Below are 27,230 nucleotides of genomic sequence, written 5' to 3' on the forward strand. Positions count from 1 at the left end.
GGCGGCGGCCTGACCGACAGCTCTCCTCACCGGTGGTCGGAGCCGGTGGGCGGTGAAGGAGCCGCCGCTCCACAAATCACGGGACGCGGCGCCGCGTGACGGATGAGGAAGCGGGCGGTGCGCCCGCCTACGGGCGGCAAGCGGCCAATGGGCGGAGGGGATCTGCTGACGGGCGGCAGACGGGGCCAATAGCGGCCCGGGGCGGGGTGAGGTGAGGACGCGGCGCGCGCGGGGTCACTGTGGGCGCTGAGGGGGCGGCGGGAAGCGGAGTGCGAGCTGCGCTGAGGGCGGGCTGCGCTGAGTGCAGGCTGCACTGAGGGCGGGCTGAGGGGTGCGCCGGGTCCCGGTGCCCCCGGTCCCTGCTCGTGTCCATTTCCCCTTAAACTGCCCGGCCCCGTTGCCCGTCGGCGGCTCCCTCCGTGCCCGCTCTGCTCCCATCAGGTCACGGTGCCGTCGGGTCTCGCTGCCTGCGGGCCGACCCCGCTCCGTCCCGCCGGGGCCGGTCCCGCAGCACGGGGAGCCCACGGGAGCTGCCCGCGAAGGGCCTGGGGGTCTGCGGGGTTTTGGGGCCTGCTTTTCCAGTCTCTAAAAACGGGAGAGCGGCGAAGTGCGGGGCCCGTGGGCTGTGGCAGCAGGTGGTGGCACCATGTCACACCGTGCGTGAGCTCCCCTTGGCAGGAAAGGGGAATAATCCGCTAATGAGAGGCTGTAGATGCTCCCAGCAGCACGGCCGTGGCCCCGTGCCCGAGGCAGTCTCTGCGAGGCTCCCTTCACAGTGCTCAGAGCAAGCTCAGGGCGAGGTACGTGTAAACCAGCACCGAGGTATTTTTTGGTTGTTTTAGTTCCCTCACGCTATGAATCTACATGCTTGGGAACTGCAGTCTCTTTGGGTAAGGCGTCAGTGTTCCCTAAAACACAGGGATGGTTAAAAACTTGATAGTTTTAACACTTTCCATTTTCTCATGTGAATATTAATCATATCTGATTAATAGTTTTAACTCACAAAAACTCTCTCAGGTTGCTTTTCCCAGGTACTTTTTACCTCAGAAAAACTCTCCCAGGAGCCTTTCCCATGGTGGTGCAGTTAAATTACCGTGAGGGGGATAAAGAGGTTCCTTCAGGTAACTGAGCTGAGCAGTTCCAGAGGCAGTCAGTGACTGACAGGGGATCTGCTCCTGCAGTGCTGCGACGGAGCTGGCAGCCTCTCCTTCGCTGCCCCTGCTCCTTTCGGGCAGGAAAAGAGCCCGGCAGAGCTGTGACAGGACACCTGCAGTGCTGAGGTGTTAGCAGCAAGTCCCTGAAGGTGCAGTCCTGTCATCTGTCCTTTCTGTTTGTCTCTGAAAACTGGACAGCATCAGGCTCCTCTGCCCGGAAGAAGAGGGAGTGTAAATGTGACAGCCTGTTGTGATTCCTGGAGCCTCAGTGCAAAATATTTGCAAGAATGGGTTTGATACTTTGAGGATACTTTATAACAATGAGGTTTGGGTAATTTTTGCCTGCTCTTTGAGAGTGTAATCAAGAAAAGTCCTGCAGGACTGAAGGTGGGTTCCTTTGTTAAAGCTATCCCTGTTACATTTGGAAATACGATTACTAATTGTCCAGTCTGGAATTATATCAGAGTTTTGCTGTCATGTCACCATTTTAAAAACACAGATTTCACTTAAGGGAAAAAAAAAACAAGCAAACAAATTTTGGTTTACAGCCATTTTATATTACCTATTGGAAGAAGAGACAGAATACTTACTTAGAACTTACATTGGTAGCCGTCTGGTTGAGGTTTCTGTTGGAGCTGATAACAAGCTGGGTCTGAATATGGCACAGCCCAAGGGTTCTCCTGGTTTCTGCTTCCCCTGGGGCTTTGGAGAGGTGTGGTGCTTGGGAGAAGGAATGAAGTGGGTACAAAAGGGCACAGGGCTGTGTTGGTAGGACTTGGAAGGCTTTTAAAACTCTCACACATTTCCATTATGGACTTTTCCTTTTCTCTCTTACTGCAAAACCTTTTCAAGTAGTAAAATGGAGCAGTGGCCTAATAATCCTTGTATGGGAAGTTGGGTTCTCGGTGTATTTGCAGGTCAGTGTCTCTGTGCCATTATTCAAGTCCAAGCACACAGTGTCACCTTAAATGTTTGTTCAGTTAGGTGCTTTACTGGGTAAATAAGTGTCTTGCTTTAGAAGTACCCTGAAAGTGTTGTTGGATGCTGTCATGTTGGTGGATTCTCAGCAGCAGGAGCAGAAGTGCAGGGTTTGCAGTCCTGGCACTGGCACCTGTTTTCCTGACAGCCCTTCACCACTCCAAACCACACCCAGCAGCTTCCATCTGGAACCCACTTCATTGCTTTTCGATGCACTCCATGCTACAGCCATATTGTTTTGTTTGCCCTTGGAAGCTGCAGCAGCCCCACTCCGTGGGGTGAAGGCTGGTGAGGGATGTGATTATCTTGGTGCCCATATGGAGTTCTGGCAGGTGCCAGAGGTGGGTGGCCCACCCGAACGAGTGTATCTTCCTTGAACACTTTCAACTGGGGTTCCTGGCCTCTGTCACACTGTGAAACTTAAGAGCTCTCAGTTCAACTGCTTTTCAGGCTGTTCATGCTGGGAAAGTTAAGAAGGACAAGATTTGGTTCATTCATACGGAAATATGTGTCAGGAAAAAACCAAAGGGTGGTAAGGAAAACATGGAATTTGTAAAGTGCTCACCTAATGGACCCTTTGTTTTCTCAGTAGAGATAGAAGCCAATACTGTGCATCAGAAACACTTGTTCATTTCTGAAAACCCACAACTTCAAGTTTAGTCTTTTCTGACTCTTGAGAGGTTAATTTTCCCCTCAGATTTGATGCTTGCTTTGCAGGGGTATAATCTCTTTGACAGTGCTCTGCATACAGGCAAGTATGGTAGACACTTTGTAATCACCTAGTCCTGATTCTTTGATGCTCCTCAGCAGTGTTTTAACCTTAAAATTCTACACAAAAGATTGTATCATCTTAAACAATATGAAATGTAATAGTCCAGTTCTGGATAGGATTTGTCACCTTTTTTTCCTTGTTCCACATGAACTAACTATGAAAAAAGGACTCAAAATATTAGAATAAGTCTTTTGGTTGTGTATTATGTATGAATGTCCTTCAGCATTTAGGCATTTGTGAACCTTTAATGCAGAGAAAAATAACATTAAGTAGAACAAAGCATAATAAAATGCACAGATTTGTCTCTGATCCACAAAAGGGGTTCTCTGAGCTGCACTATTGATAATTTATTATGTGGGTGTTTGACAAGCCCACACATACCCTGATATAACACTCTGCAGATACAGTCTTCAGTGTTCTGTAACACCCTGGGAATATTTAATTCATAAATCCTGATGCTGAAGCCCTTAAGGTGTCAGAAACATGGTGCTCATGCCTGTGAATCTGAGCAGGTTTGGTTAGTCAGATAAATACCATGCTCCAAATAGACTGTGATCCTAATGTACAACAGAATAGACAAAACCACAAAATATAATGGGATTTAAATTGCCATTTGAGTATGTTAGCCCTTTTCTTTGCAAGGAATCATTTTCCAGAGTTTTTGTCTTTAAAATATTTTCTCTGGGAAACTGGAAAATAATAAATTCCTCCATTAATAAAATGCAGAGAGGAGCAGGGGAAGAAATATTTTGATTTAGCTTTGGTTGTGTATAAAGGTTTCTATCTGGACTTTTGAAAGGATGGCAGTATTCCTTCATCTAGGAGGAGGGCAGGATCTGCTGGTCTTGTGGAATAAGGAACAAATCCCTGCCCTGCTCAGGGCAACGTTTTAATAAGCTTGAGGGAAAAGAATCAAGTAATCCAAGTGAGCAGGTGACCTCTGGTGAGGTTGTTGGTCAGGCCAGCAGGCAGGGTGGGAATGTCCACTGCCTTGGACAGCAATTGAACCATGGAGTGCTACTTCCTGCAGCAGGGCAGCAGGATGTGCCTGGGATGAGGAGGGGACAGCTGGTGAGAGTGGCAGATGGTGTCATCCATGGCTTCTCCCTGATGCTGTACATCACATCTACAGGCACCTGTGCTGCTTCCCTAGCCTGTCAGCCCCCTCTGGCTCTTGCAGAGGTGGGACATCCAGTGTGCTGCATGTACAGATCTGATGGTCAGGATTAGCACTGCAGCTTGAAATCATCCCAAAAATGCCAACACCTAAACACTGAGCTTTCTAGCCAGATGTGTTTTCTTTAGAGAGTTCTGAAGGATTTACTGAGTTCTTTGCTGACTGCAGCACTTAAGCATAAACTTGACTTTAAGTGGGAATGCTCAGGTGCTTACAGTTGGTTTGTAATAATTAGTAATGTACAAACTTAAGCCTGATTGTTTAGTCCTTTCCTAAATACCAGTTGCAGGAGGCAGAGGGGACATATTCATCCCCTGCTGCTTTCTGGAGAAATGTCACTTCTGTGGTTCTCTCTGTTCTATATTTCTTTGCACCAGAAATGACCCCACTGCTCTTTGTCGACAGTGTTTCCTTTTATCCCTCTCCTGGCAGCTGCTCTTGCTCCATTCTGATCTTGGAACAGCAAATGAATTCCCTCTGAAGCAAATGTCAAGCCAGTAAAGATGTTGAAGCAGCAAGAAAATCATCTCTGTCTCTGAAGACAGAATTGGAGATCTTTGTGAATGAGATGTTCTTAAAATAGCTGCACAGTGTGTTATCTTCCCTAGAAGGTGCAGAATTGAAAGCATCACCACAAGGCACTTGTCCTTGTGTGAGCAGCATCCCTAAATGATGGGTTTTGGAGAGGGGAGAGAAGCAGGCTACTTAATTTTCCTCCTCTCCAGGCAAAAAGCATTGCATGATTTTAATCTCTGTGTGATGGTACATTTATGTTTTTTCCAAGAGTTGCATTGCTGTTTGCTGCTTGTTTAAATATGTCACTTGTTGAGTGACCTTGTTCTCTATGATCCACTGTTTCTGGAGTGAACTTGTAGCTGAAAGTAATGCCAAGGCACAGGCTGAGTAGAGGTGCTCTGAACTGGCCTGTCTGAGGATCAGGGTGGCCGTGGCCTCTGTGCAGAGCAGAGATTCTCAGCAGGTGGGGTGTGCCACAGCCTGGATGGGCTGAACTCAGCATCAAGTCACATCATGCACTTCAGTTCTTGTCTTGATTCAAAACTGTTGTCCGAGGAACAGCAGCCTTGGAAACCTTCCGTGGAGTTTTGGGATCACTGGTTCAAGTGGTGGAAGCTCCATCTCTGTGGTCAGACGGACAACAGGCATTGGTTGGACATGGAGAATTTGGTTAGCTTGGGAGCTTTTGCTGAGATTTTTCCACCCTCAGCTAGTTTGGGGTGTTTGATTCCCTGACAGCCTCAGGAGAGAGTAATCCAGAAAAGTCTGATACAAGAATCATGCCAGAATCATGAATAGAATCTTTTACATGCCTGTGAATATCTCAATACTTCTATTTTTCTTCAACTTGGTGGAAGGGGAATTGATAAGTAAAAATACTAGATGCAAAAATGAAATCACTAATTGAAGAACAGGGTTTTTTATAGCAGTTTCATAATTATATTCATAACGTAAGTTTAACTAGGAGAAATGTTAAAATTTTGACATCTTCGGTTTTTCATCTTTTGTGTGAAGGTGGAAATAATTAGCTGTACTGATACAAACACAGAGTTTTCAGAAGTTTCTCAGTTATTTTAAGACTATTATTTTTTTTCCTAGTCCTGTTTTTTTGACATGATAATATCTCTTTAAGGGCTTTCTTTACCAGATCAATTCCCTTCCTACCAGGAGAACTAAAGCTTTTCAGCTGTCTGTCCAATTTATCCTTCTGGACTAAATTTCTCATCTCGAGATAACCAGCAGCAACTCTCCCCTCAGGAGATTTGTATCAATTAGTTCTGCATCACTAATTCCTGTGGTATTGGGGGACCAGTTGTAAGAAAGCTGCTCTGTAAACAGTTTTGACTGTTGGAGCTTTGTCTTTACTTTTTTTTGGTTAGAGGCCGTGGGTGCCGTCACTGGAGCTCTCGCTTGTGCGTGCCCACGAGGCTGGGCACTGCCTCACTGCAGAGGGCATGCAGGGCTGCTTTGGGCTTGTGCTGCCTGGTGGGTTTGGGGGATGTGAGCTCTGTCCCTCTGGCTGCAGCAGTGCCACCCCTGGTGTCACCAGCTCTTAACACACTGCCAGGTGGCAGGTGGGAGGTCACTGCCACTGCTGATAACGTGAATGGCTGATGCAGTCTGGCAGGAAAGCAGGTTAGTCTGCAGCTGGAATGCAGGCCAGGCTTCACCTAATCCCTCCCTTAGCCACAAAGAGGTGGCTTTAATCTATTTATTCTGCATTTGGTTGTTTTTTCAGCCCTGATCTATCTGCAAATGCCATTGCACTGCTGGTCTGTTTCTATCCATTTGCCATTAGCAGATGTGTGGGGACATGAGGCTGTTTTCAGGCACTCCAGTCTAATCCCAGCAGTGCTGTAGGATCTTGGGGATTGCTCTGCATTTATGCAGAAGTAAATGATGTATAACGTGTCATTTTTAAGAACCTGCTACCAGCAATTTTAGGATTTTGTTAGACAGCTGGTTTTCTTTTTACTGATGTTTTAGACAAAACTAATTTGATAGGATTATTAGAGGAGGAAAATGAAAAGGACAGAATCATCCAGGAAGCTCATTAAAATGGAAACCCTGAAAAAACTGGGTAATTGGGCATTGATTCTGTCCTCCCCCCCTCACTTTATGAGCAGTATTGTATTAAAAGTAACATGTCTGCAGGATGATGCTTCAACATCTGTTACTGCTGAAACAAAATGATTTGCTTGTTTTTTCTTCTCTACATTCTTCCAACATCTGCATGTGTAGATCTATCCTGTATGTTTTTACCCCATCTAACACAGTTATTTTCCAGGGAAGAGGCACCAAAGGGAATGGGATCCTCCCTTTGCTCTGGAGGGGGATTCTGCATTGCTGCTCCCTTGGATTAGATCTGGGGTGAGTGGCTGTGAAATGAATCATGTGAGCAAGGAGCCAGGGCTGCTCAGGGAGCCCAGGCACAGGTTGGTGCTCTGAGATCTGTTTGTGTGCAACAAAGAAGTTCACAGGCTGTCAGCTGGCTGGCTCCTGAAATATCAGTGTCACATTATGTGGTTAAACCGATGCAAATAATTGTCCTTATTTTCTCTTCTCAGAATATTTGCAGAGAAATCACATTTTTTAAACGTATTTCACTCTGAAGATGCTCAATTATTGTGCTGGGATTTAGATTTATTTTTTTTCTTTATAGGTTGATTCAATAAATTTATTCTAAATCTAGCTTGCTGAATGTTTGGTATTTCAATCACTCTGGCTGTGATTTTGTGATAGTAAGCAATATACTTTCTTTGGTTGAATTTTTGGATATTTACTAAAATATACATGGTTGCATGTGCCAATCTTAAAATTCAGTTTATTTACAAGTGTGACATTTTTCTTTCTCTTCAGTATATGTACTATAAAAATACAATTGCATAACAGTTCATAGCAAGAAGATAGAAAAAGCTGGCCAATAGATTTGAAATAATATTGGGAAATATTTTCTGATCTCTAGTCATGATGATGTTGTGTCTTTCAGTCATGAAAGTAAGCATGGGAAACTTAAGCATGGTAAAGCACATGATTAAATCTATTCCTATCCAACAAAATTCTTCCACTTGATTTGAAGCATGTGCTTTAGTTATAGTAATAACTCATAACCCTTCCTTAAACCCTGTCAGTGTCAGACTGACTAAATATTAGAATTGCAAGGTAAACACTGCAGTAAATAAGATAAATATGGGTGTCGGCTTTGCCATGAACTTGTCAGTGGTTTTGACTTCTACAGTAATTTTTATGGCAGTTGAAATCAGAAAAGAATGGAAATTTCAACTAATTTTTTAATATGCTGAAATGTATTAAGTTACACAAAAGAATCCATATTATAGTAATCCTGCATATATACAGGGAAAGAGTACCCAGCGTGCATGGCAGATGGTTTCAAAGGAAATCCTCGAGAGCTAGGATTAAAAAGCAATTTTCAGCAAGTTTAAAATGGGTCTCCATATTTGGGTCACAGATATTAACTCTTTCATTGCAAACAAATGAGGGAGAAGTCTGGTCAGATTGTCATGGAAATGTTTCTCCCAGTAGAAGCTGACCAGTTCATGCTGGGGAAGAAAGGTGTGAGCAGGGCTGTTGATTCTGCTCCTGGTCCTGTTCTCACAGCAGTGAAAGGGAAGCAGAGTTGTGGCATACAGAGACAGGGATATTATGCAATAAATGGGATTCATCATTCCACAAACAAACGCTGGCAGACCTCTGAAAAATAATGTGTCTGGCTTTGATCTTTGCCCACTGAAACAAATTTCCATAAAGACAAACGGATAAATGTTTTAGCATGTTAGGAGCAGCAGATTTATACCTGTTTACCTTCAGTAAATTATTACCAGTCACTTTATTAAAGTGTAAAGACTTTACAGATGGCATTTCTGTATTCCTTTTGGATATGGTGAGCACGTATGGTATAGGAGAAATAAGAAATTGAACAGCAATATTGTTGCTCCATCATGGACAGGAGTGAACATGGGCTCCTAACTTTTGCTTGGAAGGATGTCTGTGCATGGAAAGTAAGCCTGTTTTTCTTAAACATGTTTCAGGGGCACACTGGTATTTTAGTATTTGTTTGTAAAGTTATACAGTAAAATCAGCAGTACCACACAGCCATTGTTGCCGGCTGCAGCTGTTTGGAGGTGGCATAGGAACGTGCAGAAATCTTGTCACCAGTCTGAGGCATGGAAGGGATTGAGTGCAGGTCAGCTTTGTGGAGGATCACGAGAAGGCACTAGGCTTTTAGTAGATAAAAATAGGGCAGCAAGTTGGAGATTATTGGCTTTAACTAATTTATACCAGTTAGTAACCGTGTCAGGAATGTAACTCACATTTACATCAGTGCTCTTTGTACAGTTTGGCAGAACAAAGGAACCTCAAGTTTGACATGAACTTTTCTTTAAAAGACCCTTCCACTTCCAAAGTGGAAATTCAAGTTACACCTTAAGCACTCTTTGTCACTGAACAATGAAACAGAGCAACTGATACTGTTTTCTTGTGTTCCAAAGCTCAGCTGGGTGCATTTGGAGTAGGTTTGGAAAGCTTTCTGAGCCCAAGTGCCTGATGCTCTGCTAAGTGAATTATAGAAGCAACTGCTGGTTTGAATATCAGCCTAAGGAGAAGTTAATGGTGTTGCTCTCTGGGTATTGCATTGGCTGTGAGTTAACAGAGGACTGCACTTCTGACAGGGTGTGGTGAATGTCCCGGTGAGATAGCTAACTGCACGTGGATCTGCTAAGTGCTAATTAACAATGCTAATGCGAGGTGTTTATCAGTGGTCCTCTGCTCTCAGAAAGGAAAATTTAGGTGATGGATGAAAATAACGCAGCTTTTGGTGTTTAGTTCTTGTACCAGGGCTAGAAAGTGTCAGTGGACTCAGGATGAGCTTTTAAGGTTGAATCTGTTCTTCTGGGTTCGTGTTTCACATCACTTATTACAGTAAGTCTGCCTGTGAGCATCTTGATATGGCCTTCAGAGGGCAGATAAAAGTGCTGACATTAGATACCAAAACTTGAATATCCCAGGCTGCTGTCAATCATCATATCTCACCAAGCTGTGCTACTATTAAATACTTGGGGAAAAAAAATTCATCTGTGGCAGCAGCTATCTTTGATCCATGTGTTTGTAAATGTGCTTGAGAGTTTTGCCTTAGATATTTCAAAGACTCAAGTCTTTCAAAGGGAGGCAAAGCAGATCAGTTCAGAGTTTGTGTCGTTGTTATCTTTCAGGACTTTTGTTTCAAGTAGTTTTTGAAAGTGTCTGTGACAGGATCTGAGTTAAAACCTGATCCAGATGTCTTTGGATAGCCAGAGAAATCTGTTTGCTTGACTTCAACAAATTTAGGATAGGTTCTAAATAAACAAATTAGTGTTGGCTTTAGAGAATGAGTTGCTTTGCTTTACTCACTGTATAATTGTGTATTCAGGAAAAAGCAGTTTCTTGTGTGCAGTCTGTTGTCACTTGGGTCCAAAGCAGTTTTTTGTATACAGAATACTGTAAAGTAATTATTATGTCATGGTACAGAGTTCTGAGTGTGAGAAACTGGCTCTTTAAAGGAGGTAAATGCTTTCTTATCTCCAGCAACTCTTATCAGGAAATATTGAAGGGTCAATTCTCCTCAGTCAGAATTTTTCTCTCCTTAAATCTTTTTGTAGGGTGTATTTTTTCAAGGTTTCCAGAGTAGATGACTGAAAGCAGCTGCCTGTTCATGTCGAAGCCATGCATCCATTTCTGATGTAACTGGTCAGACAAAAGTGAAAGCTCCCATAGGGATAAATTGAGCTGTGGTTGGGCTTCTCAGCACTTCTTTATTAATGGCACTTCAAGTAGTGAGTTGAGGAGATACAGATAATGAAAATTGATTCTTCTCTGCAGGTCTCTTGCTTACTTTTGGACTTGGACAGGCCTAATCTGTGAAGATAATTAAAGTTCCTCTACTCTGGATGCTGTAAGTGAATTTTTTTGTTGTGTGTATTGTATCTGGTTGAGAATATGCACCTGAGGTATCAGCACTGAGCAAAATATCATGTAGAGAGGTTAGAGGGCTGAAAAAACATGTGAATGAAGAATGCACCTATTGGCAGTGACACAGAGCAGTGGCCCTGGCTGTCAGTCAGCATGGCAGTTGTTGAGCTCCAGGTGCCATGATAACATAGTGGGGTATTTCAATATCTTTTACTATTCAATAGACTTCTCCCAGAGAGGCCTTCCCAATTTAAACCTGTCCCTGAGGCAGCAGAGCCTTTGGACATGTGGGCTAATGCCCCCCTAGAGCAGGGAATGGGCTGTAGCTGGCCCTGCAGGAAGGCAGAGGGTGTGTGGTAGGCTGGGAACAGCAGCCATGGCTTTGACCTTGTTGCAGCCTTCCTTTGGAGTCTATAGGACACGGCTCTCTGCTGGTCAGCTGCCACAAGTGAGGGGAATGACACATTTCTTATTTCTGCAAGAGTGTCTTTAAAACATCTGATACTCTTCCACCAATTAAAGCATGCAAAGAGCTCTTCAGATCCCCATTTTCTCCCCAAAGCTGTGGGAACAATTTTCTGGCTTGTAGAACAAAGAACTTGGAACAGATGACACAGCCAACATCTGCACCTGGCTCACTGGGGAAGCGAATGTTTGGATAGAAGCTGAGCTCCCTTCTGCCAAGAGAGCCGTGCCGATGCAGTTGTTCAGGGATGAGGATGGCAAAATGTCTTTTCCTTATTGACTCACCAAAGCAATTTCACTGATCTGTCAAAGTAAAAAAAAAATGTTGGGAAGTAAAATGTCTTTACTTCAAAGTATAAGAGTTTAGTCAGTGGTTAATCCAATGCTGTCTAACCAAGCCCGTTAAGATTTTGGTGGTGTATCACTTCAGTTCCGATGGCAGACACATCACATATGGGTTGCCATTTTGATGGCTTTGAATGGTAATCTGACCCAAAAAACTGAAGCATAATATGCAAACTGATTTTTTTCTGGCCTGCCCTGTTCTTGGTGCCATCTGTGTTAGGATGGAAACGAGCCTGCTCAAAACGTGGGCTGCCGGTTTGGAGCTGATCACAGATGGGTTTGAAAGAATAGCCTTGTGGGCACAAGGAGAGGGAGGATGCTCCTGTGCAGGAAGTTTCATTTGAAACCATATTATGTCTGCTAAATCCTGTGGCCTATGGAACAGCCACCAGACCTTTCCCTGAATTCTTCATATGGATTGAGTAAATTTACCTTCTTAATATCAAGAAAACCCCCACAACTTCTAAGTATTGCTCTTCTTCCACCACTGCATTCTACTGCTGTCATCAATAATGGAACAGAGTACAGGAAGCTGACATTACCTGACCCTGTCAGGTATTTGCTGTGCATCTGTTCAGCAAAACTGGGCACAGTAAATTATTTCATGAGTTTTGTACATGAGTTTTAATCTATAGTATGAATCCTGCTGAACTTACAGGATTCAGTCTGCTGTTTCTGGGTTTCTGTCTTTGACAATTAATAATAGTCTGTGTTGTAGGTGAAGGTGAGTCCTGTCCTCTGCTGTTGCATCTCAGATCAAAAATTCAGATATTTAAGTGCCTAATTCTTACTGTGGTCAATGAGATCTTGGTTTTCTTCTCATGTTGAGAGAGCCTGTGCTCTAAAGTTAGAGACTGACTGCCCTTGACTTACGTGGAACCACAAGTGTTCCTGGTACTATTTATAATCCCAAGAAACACATTAAATAATTTTCAGTGGTTAGCAATATGGTGTACAGAACTCTGATTTCTTTTTTTCCTCTCTTTAAGTCAGTGACATTGTTTGAGTGACCATTTCTTTGTCAGAAAGGAAGCCTGTAGAAGGTGGCACTCATTGATGAGTTTCATGGTCGTGACACACTTGAACATCCCTCTCAAGACATCTTGAAACCTTTTATTTCCAGGCTAAATAAACACCAATTTCAGCAGTGTCTCATCTATTCCCTTTAATTACTGCTGCTGAGAGAAAGTTTCTGCCAATGCAAATGTGCTATTTTGTCATGTCACATCAAATTGCATCAGCCTTATATTTAGGAACAAAAAGAGGGGGAGGCTGAGACAGGATGTGGCTACAAATGGAACCAAAGGGTTTTCTTAAATATAGGCTGAAAATAGACAATCGAGGCAGTGATGCTTTTTCAAGCAAAAATCCATGAAAGGGAAAATGAAGGCAGTGACGGCAGAGCAGGGCTGGGGTGGGGTGGGCAGAGGGAGCTCTGGGGGAGGTGGGTGCTGGCAGGGAGGGGCTGCTGAGCTCCTCACTTGCACAGACACCCTGGTGTGTCAGATGGGCAGGAGCTGCCTTTGGGCTGTATGAGCCCACACCTCGTTCCTGTGCTGGCTGAGGGAGGGAGCTGTGCTTCCCTCCAGCCTGTGCCTGCCCTTTCCCCGAGGATCTCTCCCCAAGCAGCCACAACTCAGCTCTCTAAACGAAAGAGATTGTGGGAAATAGGCATAGACAAAATTTCAGTGGTTGTTCAGATAAATGTAGGAGTTTGAACAATGCCTCACACCACTTTAAAATGTTGTGTCTCTAATACAATAATATTTTTTAAAACTTGTTCTTTAGAAAACATTAGCAGCTTCCCCATGGAAAGCACTTTTTGCCCCCTCAGTATTGGGCACAAAATGATCTGTTGAAATCAAATGCATAAATTATGGATGTAATGGAGCTTGCTTTGAACTGATGAGTCTGATCAGAGCCTGGTGGCAATTAAACAGAGTTCTAAAAGATCAGCTGTGTTTGAGAACGAGCAGAACTCAGGAGGGAAGTGATCTGGGGGTGTGTGAGCTGCACCTACTTAGCAAATTGGAAAAATACTATTAATTTCTTACATCTAAGCAGTTGGAATCTCTTCTCAGAAGCAATTGGTGATGATAGAGGTAATATTTTTATTCTTGTCACCAAGGATAAAAAAAATGCAGTAGAAGCTTAGAAACCTCTGTATTTACAGCATTGTGACAGGCCTAAGTCAGGCAGCACTTCAGGCTGGAGCCAGAGAGCAAAGGCACCCAGGTCTCCATGGCTGGGTGTCACAGTCCTGCAGGGCTGTAAAACATTAAATACAGTGATGCTGCCAATTGTTAAATTCCTCACAACGTGGGTCTAAATCCACGCACACAGTGCTGGAGAGGAAGGCAAGGCAAGGTTCCCCTGGGGCTTTCAGCCCCTGTGCAGCGTGGGGGGGTCTGTGCTGGGCTGCCCAGGGGCAGCACACCCTGCAGCCAGCAGGGCTGGGGCAGCCCTGGGGCTGGGTCCTGCCCCTGTCTGACCTGCAGCACACCTGGGCTGCTTCCTCCAGGCTGAGGCAGCAGGGCACAGCCCAGAGATATTCTGCTGCTAATTCCAGCATTAATTTGCATAGAATTCCTTGGATTTCATTGTCATTTAACCCACTTCCCAAGACTTGACCACATCTGATTTTTGCCTCCTCTGACATTGCTTTTTAAACACAAAAGCATTAAAAAACCCTCAGTAAAATGTGTGTATTTTCATAGCAAGGAAGGCATTTTTGTAATACTTTTTCAAAGCAAATCACAGAAATATTAAACGGGGGAGGAAAAAGATACATGTTTGGTTTTTAGAGCTGGGGTTTGTTTGTTTTGAACTGAGTAAGTCTGAAATACTAGATAAAAACTGCAGATCAAATGAAAAGACTCCATAAGCAGCATCCTCCAGATTGTTCCTCAAAAAAACCACCCAACTGACAACAGTACAACAGAAAAGTGTTCTTAATTAACATCTTCAGTTAAAGGAGAAGCATTGTGGATCTCTTAAATGTATTATTAAATCTTCATTGTTTAGATAATTGGATGGGGACAGACACTTGTGCTGAGTGCTGTGTCAAATTCGTCAGGGCCTGCTGTAATTCTAGTGCACTTGCTGGATTTCACAGCTATTTGTCTGGGTACAGGGGTAATTTGGAGGGTTGAGTGAAGCCAGATGACTGTAATGAACTCATTTTGTGTCTTTGACTCAGTTTGGGGGAAAAAAAGATGCTATTTATAGGGTATTTGGTATTGTTAAGACTTCTGTTCTTCCTGTCCTTCAAAGTTTCTCTCGGTTGCTGTCTTTGCTTTATCACCAATAATTATATCAAATTAATTCAGCATAATTGAGTTAATTATTAGCACTGGAGGTTACCACCAGGACTTCAATTGAACCAAAGCTTTTATCGCCCTTTTCCTGCAGTTTCACCAAATGTAAACATACCAGAGTCATGGCTGAGCCTAAGGCAGCTCCATTTCCATCAAGTGCTTTTGCTGCTCAGATTTGTTTGTCCTCCATGCTCATTCACTCAGATGAGTATTGATAAATGCAAGGGGAAAAGAGTTTCTCTCACCCCCCTTCATCTCTGCCAGAGCTCTGAGTTAGTTTAGTTACTCAACAGAGTTGGTGTGTTGTGTGTAATCAGTTAAGAGGGAGCCCAGAACAAATGTCCTGTGGCGTTCTGGGGGATGTCTGGATTTGCAAGAGCTGCTTGCTGCCCACACCTTTCTTTTTCTTAGATTTTCTTTCTGCTAGACTACACCTTGGAGAGTGACAGTGAAGTTTTGGGGAAAACCTGAGCTATGGCTTTAAGAGTTCAGCATTGTCCCGAAGACATGGTGGGATCTGCCCCTGATTAGCTGTTGGTATGGAAACAATCCCTGATTAGTGAGCTGGGCCAATCCCCCTAAGAGGCTAAAGGCACCCAGACTTACATGTCCTGCAATACTGCTGCTTAGAAACAGTGCTCAGGACATGTGGGTCCAATTCATCCGTGGTCTAATTCTACCGCAGACAGGGTTTATGCCAGGGACGGGCTTGGCTCAGATTATTGCTGTGATTGAGACTGAAGGATTGGCAGATGCTGAATTTCAGCAGGTGTGGATTTGGAATGATAGACATGAAGTTGTTCCTGACACTGCTGTGAAGGATAATGTGTGTAGAGAAGGACAACTCCAGGATGAGGGGTAGATCCCAGGGCAGGGCACAAGCCCAGTCGTCACCATCCAGGCCAAATATTTTCAAATTAAATTTTAGTCAGAAGTGTGGATAACAGTGACTTCTTTTGCTGTTTTAAATTCTAACTCTCCACCTTTATGGGTTTGTCAACTCTTGTACTTTCCTAAGCAGAGCTCTTTCTGCACTGACAGCTCCTTGTTTTACCCTCTTGATTAAAAAAAAAAAAAAAAAAAAAAAAATTATAAAGTTGGATTGCATGAGCAAAGCGAGCATGTGTTAAAGAATAATGGTAAAATAAACTTTAACCAATTTCAGTCCTTCCTGAACAGTAGAAACCAGTACAAAACCTTATGTAAGACTGACTTCTTCCCATGCTTGTCTGAGCCACAGCCCATAGAGTTAATTGGTCATTAATCAGACAGCGTGCTTTTGCCCTTCAAAGGCACTTCCCTGCCTCATGCTGCCAGCTGGGTATCTGTCTGTCAATAGCACTTGTGGCAGCTTATTTGGTGCCCGGTTGGATGTTTTAGGAGGTGATACAAGCTCAGCCAGAAAGTTGTTGCACTAACTGACATAAAGTAGTGGGAGAGAATCACAGTTGCTGAACTGGAACTAAGCACTGGACCATTTCAAAATACAATATTTACAAGAAAGGAAGGAATGAACAGGCAGTTTTGGTTTAAAGTTGATAACTCAATTCCTATTCAGGCATGATCCCAAAGGTAAATACTCACAGATTTGGCCGCTAAGAACAAAATTAATTTTAACAGCAGTTGAACTGAGCAATTCAGAGCTGGGAAGAAAAAGTTCTTTTGAGATGACTGTGCCTTTCAGAATTTCCTTTAAGCCAGGAGAATCATTTTGAGGAGAAAAAAGTGGAGAAGTTTGAATTGCATCTAAACCAGGGAGGTTCCTGTCCTCACTAGTGAGCATGCACCCAAGAATATTACTCTAATTAGTCTCATCATGCTTATCAATTATACAGAACAAGGTAATCTGGCCTCAGCATGGGCAGAATGTTTCCTCACTGGTGTAGGATTGCAAAAGCCTGAGTGTTTTATTTGCAGTATTGCATGTCTCTGCTGTGTGATACCAAACCAGGGTGTAAGGCAAGACTTCTGCCCTGTGGCTTTGGTTAATTTATGCAAATGGTCATTATGCCCAGCTCTAGCACTCTTTGTCATTCTCAAGTTTTATCAATTTCAGTTCCATACTTTGTATTTATGTTATATTTATAATTGATTATGTTTTTTATTTGCAAACTGGTGACATTGTTGAATAGCATTAGGCCTGATCCTGATGCTTTAGAACTGCATGAAGGGTGTCCAAGCAGGGGGGAGTCCTTGTCAACAAAGATCTTCAGGATCTGTCATTTACCAGTTCTTAATCCTTCATGTTCTCTACAAATACTGTGTAAAGCAAATTTTGTACTGCATGGCTGTGCTCCCAAATGGTTCTGCACAGTCACCTGACACTGCTTCTGCCTCATGCATCAATCAAAGCATAAAGGGGAGAGGAGCAGAAATGGAAGTGGGCAGGGCAGGCCCGGCTAGCATCACTCCTGCAATGGGACTTTGCAGCTCGTGTTTGGAAAGGACAAAACCCCAACAATGCCCGGCCCCGGCTCGTCAGAAGCGATCACATCAAAGCCGCGGAGCTCAGCGCGAGCCAGCGAGATGTGGCTGCTGGAAGTGACTGCGGCATTGTCCGTGCTCAGCCACACAGCAGGGCTGGGCTGCGGGCAGCTGGGGCTGGGGGCAGGCACGGACAGACAGACAGACAAAAGCTGGCTGCTTTGCCTGCGGCAGCAGAGCCCCTGCCGCTGCCCTGGCCGTGCCCGGCGCTCCCCTGCCCCGCTGGGCACTGCGTGTGACAGTGACATGGGCAGCTGTGTGCCAGGGCAGGGAGTCCTGCCCCTGCTGCAGGCACTCGGGCCGGACTCACAGGCTCAGTCTGGGAGACCTGGGAGGGAGGATGGATGTGCCCCAGGAGTCAGAACCTTCTGGGGAGCAGCATTCCCTTGGTGCCTTCCTGGACTGATGTCACAACATGAGCTAAGATGTTCTGTGGTTAAAGAGGTTCCAAAAGGCTTCCAATTCCTTTCTTATTTTGGCATTCTTATTTTTCCTGAGATCATGAGGTTTGACGAGGAGGGGGAATCATAAATTCCTCAGTTAAGACTTCTGAGGGTGTAATACTTCAAAGTAGTAGAACACATGTCTAGCCTGTATAGTGGGGAGAGAGGGGGCAGAGCGGGCAGGAGGAGCCAACCTGTAAACAGCAACAGCTCAGGTAACTCTTGCAGTCCTTTAATTAGCACTTCTGGTCTCTGGAGCCCAGCTTTGGTGGCTGTTTAACTAGTTTGGAGGGATTGGGATCATAACTGTTGGAACTGTGGGGATTTGCCTGAAAAACACCCACAATGGCAGGGAAAAAAAGTAAACTGAGCAGTGGCATAGTGTCATCTCAGCTTCATCAGGGTTCTGCTGTGCACGGGGTCAATTGTCAAACCTGCTAATGCAGAGTGAAGATTAATTGGCTTTGGTCAGCCTTTGCTTCACTATCTGAATATCATTATCGGGAATGTAAATGATTATGCAATGCAGAGAAATGCCACAATAGTCTCAGTGTCTCCTTTTATACTTGTCTCTTTGTGAACGGGGCTTTATCTAAATGCAAATGTGATTTCAGCCTTCTGATTAGGACATTATACAGTCATCCATTCCAGAAAAGCACAATTAGCAGATTATTTTATTTCTGACTCAACAGTTCTTGGTGTAGATAGTTTGTTTGTTGTACTGTGCATGATGTTTAAGTTATCAGAGGGAGATTTACATTATTAGTCAGGATTATAGCCAGATTTTGTGAGGTCAAGGGTTTTTGCGTGGCAGATAAAACTAGTAATGTTTGTGGGATTCGAGGGGAGATGTTTTTAGAACAAAAGGCAACAGTGCAGATTCATACTGTGCTTCATTGTCCTTTTTGTGCTGAGGAAGGGGCAAATCACAGCAGAGGCTGTGCAGATTCTCCAGTGCACTGGGGTGCACAAGTGCAGAGTGCAGCATTCCCTGTTGGCAGGATCTAGCACCTGTTGAGGCGTGCTTGTACAGGGCACCAGAATCCTAGAATTTAACAAGGGACAGGTCATGAGATGATTTCTTATTAAACAGCTCCTTTACCAAAATAGGCATCAAGTTTTCCATGTGCTGTGGTAGATTTCTAGGGAAGTTTCCACTGGGTGAAGTTACATCCTAAGAAAAACATAGATCTTTGCTGATAAACTTCCCTGTGAAACTTGCCCATATGACAGCATTTGTAGCATTTTTAGAGCTGTGAATCTGTCAGAACTCAGGTGGTTTGTTTTTTTAATTTTAATATGAGAGTCTCATAGAAGGAGTTTAAGTTTGATAATAGATGGAGTGAAAATTTCCTTCTTCAAATCATTTAGACAGTCCAGTATTTATGAAAAGGCAAAGGATTTTTTTTCCCCAAAAAAAATCATCAGTGCAAATGTATTTTGTCACACAACTTGAATTCAACAGCTCAACACTTTCCTATGAAAAATTACTGCAGTGGAAAATTCCTAATTATCTATAGAGAAACATTTTCAGTTCCATTGATCAGCTTCATCTTTCCATATCCATATGTTTCCATGACTGGTTCCTTCCTCTCTCCCAGAGCTGCTTTTCTGTGTGCTGGAGCAAGCTGTCCTGAACAATCCCAGCACATGAGGGATCTTTGCATTTGTGACAGGAAATCTATTGCACCACTTAGGTTTAATTAGAGCACGGTGACATATGATGGGTTTACACATCAAAGCCTAGAAACAACTTCACAACTTGGCTCTGGTCCCAAAGGGTATTTTGGGATCTGTATTGAATTTTGGGATGTTTCACTGTATTTAGTGGGAATATGTGAAATGCAGGGTGAGGTTCTTAGGGTCAGTGGAATTATACAAATTCTTACCAGGCAAGGATATAGCCCAAAAAACTTGCATGTAAAGTTAAATTTGGGTTCAGATCAACTTGAATCCAACTACATATTCCAGTTTTCTTTATTGGATGATAAAAACTTCTCTCTCTCATGGAGAGAAGGGCAGGGAATAATTCAGTCTATATGTTATGAGTCACATTTTTGAGCTGCTTTTCTTTCTGCTGCTGGAAGGGGAATGCAGGGATCTCTCATCTGACTGTTGGGCATGTAATCACCTCCCATACTTGAATGCCAAAGTGAAATGAATCCAAACCAAAAATGCATGGAGCTGATGCCCAGCATAGGTTTCATTGCAAAGAGAAAAGGATACTTTACAGGGGAAAAAAAAATGGAACAAGAGATGAACGTGTTGAAGCCTGGAGTATTTTGATCCCATTATGATGGGCATTTATAGGTGCACAGAGAGGAGATTTTCCCCACTGCAACAAGATCTAGTCTGTGGAAATATACAGCCCAGCATGTAATAGCTGTCATGGTGTACTCCGAAATACATTTGGCTAAAGGACTTAAATTACTTAAGAAAAAGGAAAAAACTGTTCCAAATAATGAGTAGGTATCATAATGGGTGCTAAAACAATAGCATGCACCTACTTCATTATTCATTTGCTTATTTATTATCTTTATTCTTAAGAGTAATGATGTAAAAGTGCTTTTTTGCAAATGTTAATTTAGTTCTCTACAGATGGCAACCATCTGTTAAATGACAAGACATTTACAGTCTTTGATTAGCACTTTATAGGACTTGGATGGACTTACTGTTACGACATGTAAATATAGTTATGGAAGTGAAACTTGGTAGATTTGTTCTTTTCCTGTTGCTGTTACCAATACATGTAAAATTTCAAACCTGGCAATGTTTTTTCCTGTCTTCTCCTATATTTATCCATGTTGTTTACAGCTGAAGCCTTGAAATTCATGACAAAATAGGAAATCTTGTTAAATTCCAGCACCATTTGTAGCCATTAGGAGCATCTTCATTCTAAAAAGCTACCATGTGGATGAACTCCTAGGGATGTTCAAGGGAAGTTTGAAGGACGTGAGGGATCCTGGCTTAGCAAGTAGGAGCCTGGCTGTGGGCTGTGGTACAGGTTTGGGTACATACCGAAAGTTTCTCTGGCAATCTGTCTGTAAAACACTGGCACACGTGGCTGCTCCCATCACAGAGTGATCCTCTGGACTGAGGTCACACTTTGTGTTTCACTCCTTGAGCAAACGCAGCCAACCTGTCTGTCCCTAAACTCAGGAGTTCTCATTCATTTCATGTTGGGCTTTCTGCAGCTTGTGCTGCTCAGTCTGCCGGCTGTGTTCTCCTCGTGTGCTGTTACCCTGCGCTTTTATTTCTGTGCTGTCGGTAGCACTGGCAGTGCTGGGCTTCATTCTCACTGGGTGCTGTTCCTCTGTGGTATATTCTCACTGGGTGCTGTTCCTCTGTGGTTTATTCTCACTGGGTGCTGTTCCTCTGTGGTATATTCTGTGTCCTGTTCCTCTGTGGTTTATTCTCACTGGGTGCTGTTCCACTGTGGTTTGCTCTCACTGGGTGCTGTTTCACTGTGGTTTATTCTCACTGGGTAGGTTCCTCTGTGGTATATTCTCACTGGGTGCTGTTTCACTGTGGTTTATTCTCACTGGGTGCTGTTTTACTGTGGTTTATTCTCACTGGGTGCTGTTTCACTGTGGTTTATTCTCACTGGGTGCTGTTTTACTGTGGTTTATTCTCACTGGGTGCTGTTTCACTGTGGTTTATTCTCACTGGGTGCTGTTCCTCTGTTACTGTGGTTTATTCTCACTGGGTGCTGTTTCTCTGTGGTTTGCTCTCACTGGGTGCTGTTTCACTGTGGTATATTCTCACTGGGTGCTGTTTCACTGTGGTTTATTCTCACTGGGTGCTGTTTCTCTGTGGTTTATTCTCACTGGGTGCTGTTTTACTGTGGTTTATTCTCACTGGGTGCTGTTTCTCTGTGGTTTGCTCTCACTGGGTGCTGTTTCACTGTGGTATATTCTCTGTGTGGTTTATTCTCACTGGGTGCTGTTTCTCTGTGGTTTATTCTCACTGGGTGCTGTTTTACTGTGGTTTATTCTCACTGGGTGCTGTTTCACTGTGGTTTATTCTCACTGGGTGCTGTTCCTCTGTGGTATATTCTCACTGGGTGCTGTTTCACTGTGGTTTATTCTCACTGGGTGCTGTTTCTCTGTGGTATATTCTCACTGGGTGCTGTTTCACTGGGTGCTGTTTCTCTGTGGTTTATTCTCACTGGGTGCTGTTCCTCTGCGGTTTGTTCTCACTGTATGCTCTGCTCTCTCGTTGCAGCCCCATGCCGCTGCCGCAGGCGGAGCTGGTGCGCAGCTCGCTGCAGCTGTACCGGTACCTGCTGCGCTGCTGCCGCCGCCTGCCCCCGGGCCCCGTGCAGCAGCACTACAGACACGCCATCAGACAGGTCAGGCACGCCCGGGCCTTGGGGGCTCTTCTGCTGCTCTGTGAGCCGGCATCACTCCTGGCTCCTTTAAAACTGCCCTCCTGCAAGCTCGACACCTTAGGATTTGAAGGGTTATAGTGGGAGTGTGTGAAGGACCATTTTTTTTTATTTGCTTTGAATCTGAAGGCTATTTTTCTAGGCTTTCATCTCTAATTCTTGTGTTAGTCAAGACAGTGAACAGTCATTACTTACTCTGTAAACACATCTTTTATGGTGAAACCTACTGGTTCCTTGTCAGTCATTTATATATCCCCCATCTGGGTAAATCTCGTCTGACTGTTCATATTCCATACTTCATATGGAAGTAATTTCATGCCTTTGATCATACCTGATGTCCTGTGTCTTTCTAGTTTTAACATACCAGACTATTTCAATTGTTCTGAGTTGAAATTCTCTGGGTTTTTTGTTGTTGATGTATGAAAGGAGTAGAATGCTTAACATGAAATTCTATATGACCAGATTTGTTATGTTTCTATAAGGATGTTATAATTTGTAGTTTTACCTTTTTAGACCAGCAGTTTATTTGCAACGAATATTTTTCTGAGATTTAAGCACTATTTTGACAACTGTTGTATTGACAAGTCAGTGACACTTGGAATGTTGCAGAGTTTCAAAGTCCATGCTGATGAAGACGATCCTGAGCGAATCCAGCAGATCATTAAAAGAGCCATTGAAGATGCTGACTGGGTGATGAATAAAGTAAGTGCCTTGGATTTTCTGCATTTTGGTTTCAGTTCAGAACAAAGAAGAAAACATTGGAAAGCAAGTTCTGAATAGCAAATTGTTGTCCTGGATGTTGAAGTGTCTGCGTGAAAGGAAATACCCAGCTAGGAGGGATCTGTGATTGACATTTATTGTTTAAAAATTCTCTTATTATAAACTAATGTTGGTTTTTTTTCAGAATGAGTAACAATTTAGGTTGGTCTCTTTGTAAGTCTCCATTAAGAATTATATTAATATCAGTAGTGGTGGCTAGTATCACTCTATTATAGGAGAAAAAAATTAAATACAGCATTTTGCAAGCCACACCTTCCTATGCATCATCTGCTTTCCTGACAGAATCTATCCTCAGACAATTTACATGAAGTTCCAGAACTACTGTTGCTTTTCCTCAGACCTTGCCCATGGCTGCAGAGATCAGGGACAGACCACACAGGGGCAAAGCTGTGGGTGCACAGCTGTCACCCAGTGGGTCTGGCCCTGTGCTGGCAGACTGGTTTGTCACATGGAAGAAGGAGGATGGTTTCCATTAGACAGCTGAGAGTGAGTGACCTGTGCTTCCTGGGATTTCAGTCCGGCTGGGGAGTGTGAGACCTTAACATGGTGTATAATGAAACAAGTCAAAAGTTCAACTTGCTCTCTAAATATCTGTGATTTAATTTACTAAGTGACTGTTAAGTCCTTCTCTCTGCCAGTCCATGAAATCCAAATGAGAATTGTTACAGGAGCAAGCACAGATTAGTCACAGATTATATTTTAGCAGTAACCAAATTCCAACAGGTAGAATCTAGTCAATAACTGTGCCTGATTTATTGTTTTATACTGCAAAGGCAAAGCCTACCAAATTTCAATCTAACTTAAAGAAAATGGACATAAATTTATGTGGATCATGAAGAATTGTAAATCCTTGTTGTTGGTATGAACTTTTACTTAGTTATGTGCTCTTTCCCACAAAAAAACCTTTTATTTTTTCTTTTTCAGTATAAAAACCAGAAGTAGAAGAGGAAGGATGAAGCCAAGAAGGACTTTGGTAAACACCCTTAGAGGACTTGCTGTCAAGCCCAATACAATATTCGAATTATTGCCTGAAGGTTTCTCTTGGATAATATAAATACAATAATTTATATTTCACTGGGGTGTCATGAAGCTAAATTATATTTCTGAAGCTATTTAATTTTGTAAATTGCTTTATGTAATCACAAACTTCTAAGTTAAAGCCCAAGCTTGCCTAACATTTGAGTAACTTATTCCATTATACCGTTAGGCCTGGATCTGCCCTAGCAGTGTGTGCTAACCTTTGTTGTGCAGGTTCTTTGGGGACTGAGCGTTTCACCCTCAGTGTGTGTGACACTGGTTGGGCAGGCACGCTGCTGGCTCTCGCCAGCCTCTGCTGGGAGGGTGTGTGCTGTCCCAGTCCCGTTCAGCCAGGTCTGTGCCCCGGACGGCGCAGGCACTGCCTGTGCCACGCTCTGCAGCTCAGAGGCTTCACAGCGCTCTGCAGCGCATAACCAATATGCCTGCAGCGGGCAGTCGGTGTGTTTTGGGCAGCCCGCCCTGCGGTGCCGGTGCCGGTGGTTTCCCGGGGAGCAGAGCCGGGCCTGGCCCGCGGGTCCCGCCGTGCGGTGCCAGTGCCGGTGGGTTCCCGGGGAGCAGAGCCGGGTCCAGCCCGCGGCTCCTGCCGTGCGGTGCCAGTGCCGGTGCCGATGTTTCCCGGGGAGCAGAGCCGGGCCCGGCCCGCGGCTCCCGCCGTGCGGTGCCGGTGCCAGTGCCGGTGCCAGTGCCGGTGGGTTCCCGGGGAGAAGAGCCGGGCCCGGCCCGCGGCTCCCGCCGTGCGGTGCCGGTGCCAGTGCCGGTGCCAGTGCCGGTGGGTTCCCGGGGAGCAGAGCCGGGTCCAGCCCGCGGCTCCTGCCGTGCGGTGCCGGTGCCAGTGCCGGTGCCAGTGCCGGTGGGTTCCCGGGGAGAAGAGCCGGGCCCGGCCCGCGGGTCCCGCCGTGCGGTGCCGGTGCCAGTGCCGGTGCCAGTGCCGGTGGTTTCCCGGGGAGCAGAGCCGGGCCCGGCCCGCGGCTCCTGCCGTGCGGTGCCAGTGCCGGTGCCGGTGCCAGTGCCGGTGGGTTCCCGGGGAGCTCCCTCCCTGCCCGCCCGGCTGCAGTTGCGGCGGGCGGCCTGCAGGTGGCGGTGCCGGGCCAGCACAGCGCTGAGCTCCGCGCTCGCCGCGGGCGAGCGGAGTTGGGCACGACTGGGGCAGGAATGGAGCTGACACTGGAGTTCATAAAGTATTGGATCAAAAACCTTCCTTTTCTCTGCTGACCCTCCTCTCCTGGAATTCCTGCTCTCTGTTATACCTCCTCTGCTATCCCCATCATTGTTCCTCTCTATTTCCATGTCTTTCACATCACCCTTATGCACCCTTAACCATTATTTATTTTACCTATTCCTTAATGCTGTTCTCATCTTGTCTCTCTACCCCACTTACTTCTCCTCAAGTCCTTTTCTATACCAGACGATACTCAGTGTTATGCTGGAAACAGCCTTCTGCTTAACTTCAGATAAAGCAGCAAGGTAATAGACTTTCTCAACAGAGTAGGTTTTTCACCATGTGAGGGCAGCCACTTTGTCTTTCTTCCTAGGTAGGAAGAAATTTTTTTTAATTGCAGCCATTCTGGTTTAAACTTTCAAAATAATTTGATGCAGGGTCGAGCACAGAAATCTTCAACCTTGGCAGTTGACAAGGCATATCCAGTATGATCCTGAACACTAATAAAAAAAACTCAAGCATTTTTGATAGAAGCTCTCTGTGCTGCAAACACAGCAAACAGGGGACCTGTGCTGTTCCCCAGGTCTGTTCTGTGTGTGTGGTCTGTAGCATGGAGATGCACTGAATTTTGTATCACTGCAGTAGTGATTAAAAACTCTAAGACTTAGTGGGATTAACAGTGTATGGAAGCATGGCAGTTTCCTGAACTTTCAATGTGGAGTGATCCCACCCCTCTATGGCTTTAATTGTCTTTTGGTAGTGTGAGCATTAATATTTTGTTCAGTTAAAAAAATAGGATAATTGCATGTGTTTAAATCATTCTTACATGCCTGTTATTTAATTTATGGCTAGTTCAAGAGGGAAAGGACCATGGAGCTGGAAGGTACAGCCATGGCATGTCTGCAGCTCCAGATGTCTGAGGTGCCAGCTGGGATACAGGAGCATCAGACCAAAGGTATGATAGATGTAATTGATGTGGAGGACCAGGATCTGTGAATTTTAGGATTTGGAAAATGATAGAGCATCCAATTCTCAGAAGGGTGCAGATGAGGAATATGGTGAGGCAGCAAACATCATGAGTAAGTATTTTGATAGTAAAGATTAAACTGGAGGCATGAAAAGATGTGAGAGACTTTTGTACAAACATAATCTAGTTTTCAACATAAAAAAACTTCTAATAGAGTCAAAGATAATTTTATTTACTCAGTATACAAGTAATTTTCTTGCTGGTGAGGAGACATGATGCTAACAACTATTTACTTCCTTGTAATAGTGGAAGTAACCCCCATACCTCAAACATGTTTCTGTAATGACTGGACTGAAGAGTCCTTCAGCTGCAGAGCTGATGCTTTTATGTTTTCAAGACATTATACAAATTCCATTCTCCAGCAGCACAATTTGAGACCAAAGATGTTATAGTAACTCAGAAAGGGGTTTTGGGCAGATTCAGTACTTTCTACCAAAACTATTATTCAAAAAACTTCTGCTTAGAAGGCATTTAACCCTGGAGCTGTCCAAATCTATCACTCACAGACCTGTCTAACCTGAGAGTTACACAGTGAGTTCTCTTCACCTGTGTTTGAGCAGTTCTGTGCCTCTCTGCCAGCCAGCCCTGCTGAGCCCAAAGAGCTGTTCCCTGTTCCCTTGGTGCTGCTGTGCTGGCAATTACTGCCCAGGGTGGCAAAGACACAATCACAGGCAGTGTCTTCCCGGGTTCTGCCATGGCAGAAAAGGAGAAAATAGCCACTCCAAATAGACTGGTGCACCTGTGTTCCCATGTTCAGTCCTCCAGAATCTCTGGCCACAAAGATGGTGAGTAAATGAGGCTGTGTTGTGTCCTGTAATTATTTTTGGAGAGTTTAAAAAACCCGTGATGCTCATGAGGCTGCTGACAGAGCACGGGATAATATCAGTAAAAGGAGACAAACGTATTCACAGGCTTCAGTTTCTTTTACTGGAATGAGGAACCCATTTCTGTGCCAGTTCTGGTAAGTGATGGGCAGTTGATAGGTGATTGCAGTAACCCAAGGATCCAGGCAGGAGGTGCTTGGTGTCAAAGTCCTGCTTTGTGGCTCACTGCAGAAGCATTCAGTTGCTACCAGCAGTTTCAGTGGGGAAGAGTTTCCTGTGCCTTTGGCTAGCCCGGGGTTTTCATTGTGTTGACACAAATGTAATAACTACATTCTGCCAAAAACACTTTTGCAGCTGGTTCCAATAAGATCTTGAGTCAATAACTTCTCCTAGGTAGTCC

The 27,230-nt window shown here is 44.4% G+C and overlaps 1 protein-coding gene across 8 annotated transcripts; it reads left to right on the forward strand.

The window, feature by feature from the left end:
• Positions 1–109: 109 nt before the first annotated feature.
• On the forward strand, positions 110–25,909 carry LYRM9 (LYR motif containing 9). 8 transcript variants are annotated; one of them, XM_056506747.1, is made up of 6 exons: positions 193–211; positions 6,885–6,967; positions 10,472–10,544; positions 21,840–21,966; positions 22,612–22,704; positions 23,707–23,856. In XM_056506747.1, exons 3-6 carry the CDS (start codon positions 10,540–10,542, stop codon positions 23,722–23,724), a joined length of 243 nt encoding a protein of 80 aa, XP_056362722.1. In that variant the 5' UTR covers positions 193–211; positions 6,885–6,967; positions 10,472–10,539; the 3' UTR covers positions 23,725–23,856. The 8 variants fall into 8 exon arrangements, with proteins under 8 accessions (XP_056362724.1, XP_056362722.1, XP_056362729.1 ...); XM_056506754.1 differs by having other exon boundaries at positions 194–800; XM_056506750.1 differs by having other exon boundaries at positions 207–1,121.
• The last annotated feature ends 1,321 nt before the right edge of the window (positions 25,910–27,230 follow it).

Source organism: Oenanthe melanoleuca, chromosome 19, assembly GCF_029582105.1.
Source record: "Oenanthe melanoleuca isolate GR-GAL-2019-014 chromosome 19, OMel1.0, whole genome shotgun sequence".
NCBI lineage: Eukaryota > Metazoa > Chordata > Aves > Passeriformes > Muscicapidae > Oenanthe > Oenanthe melanoleuca.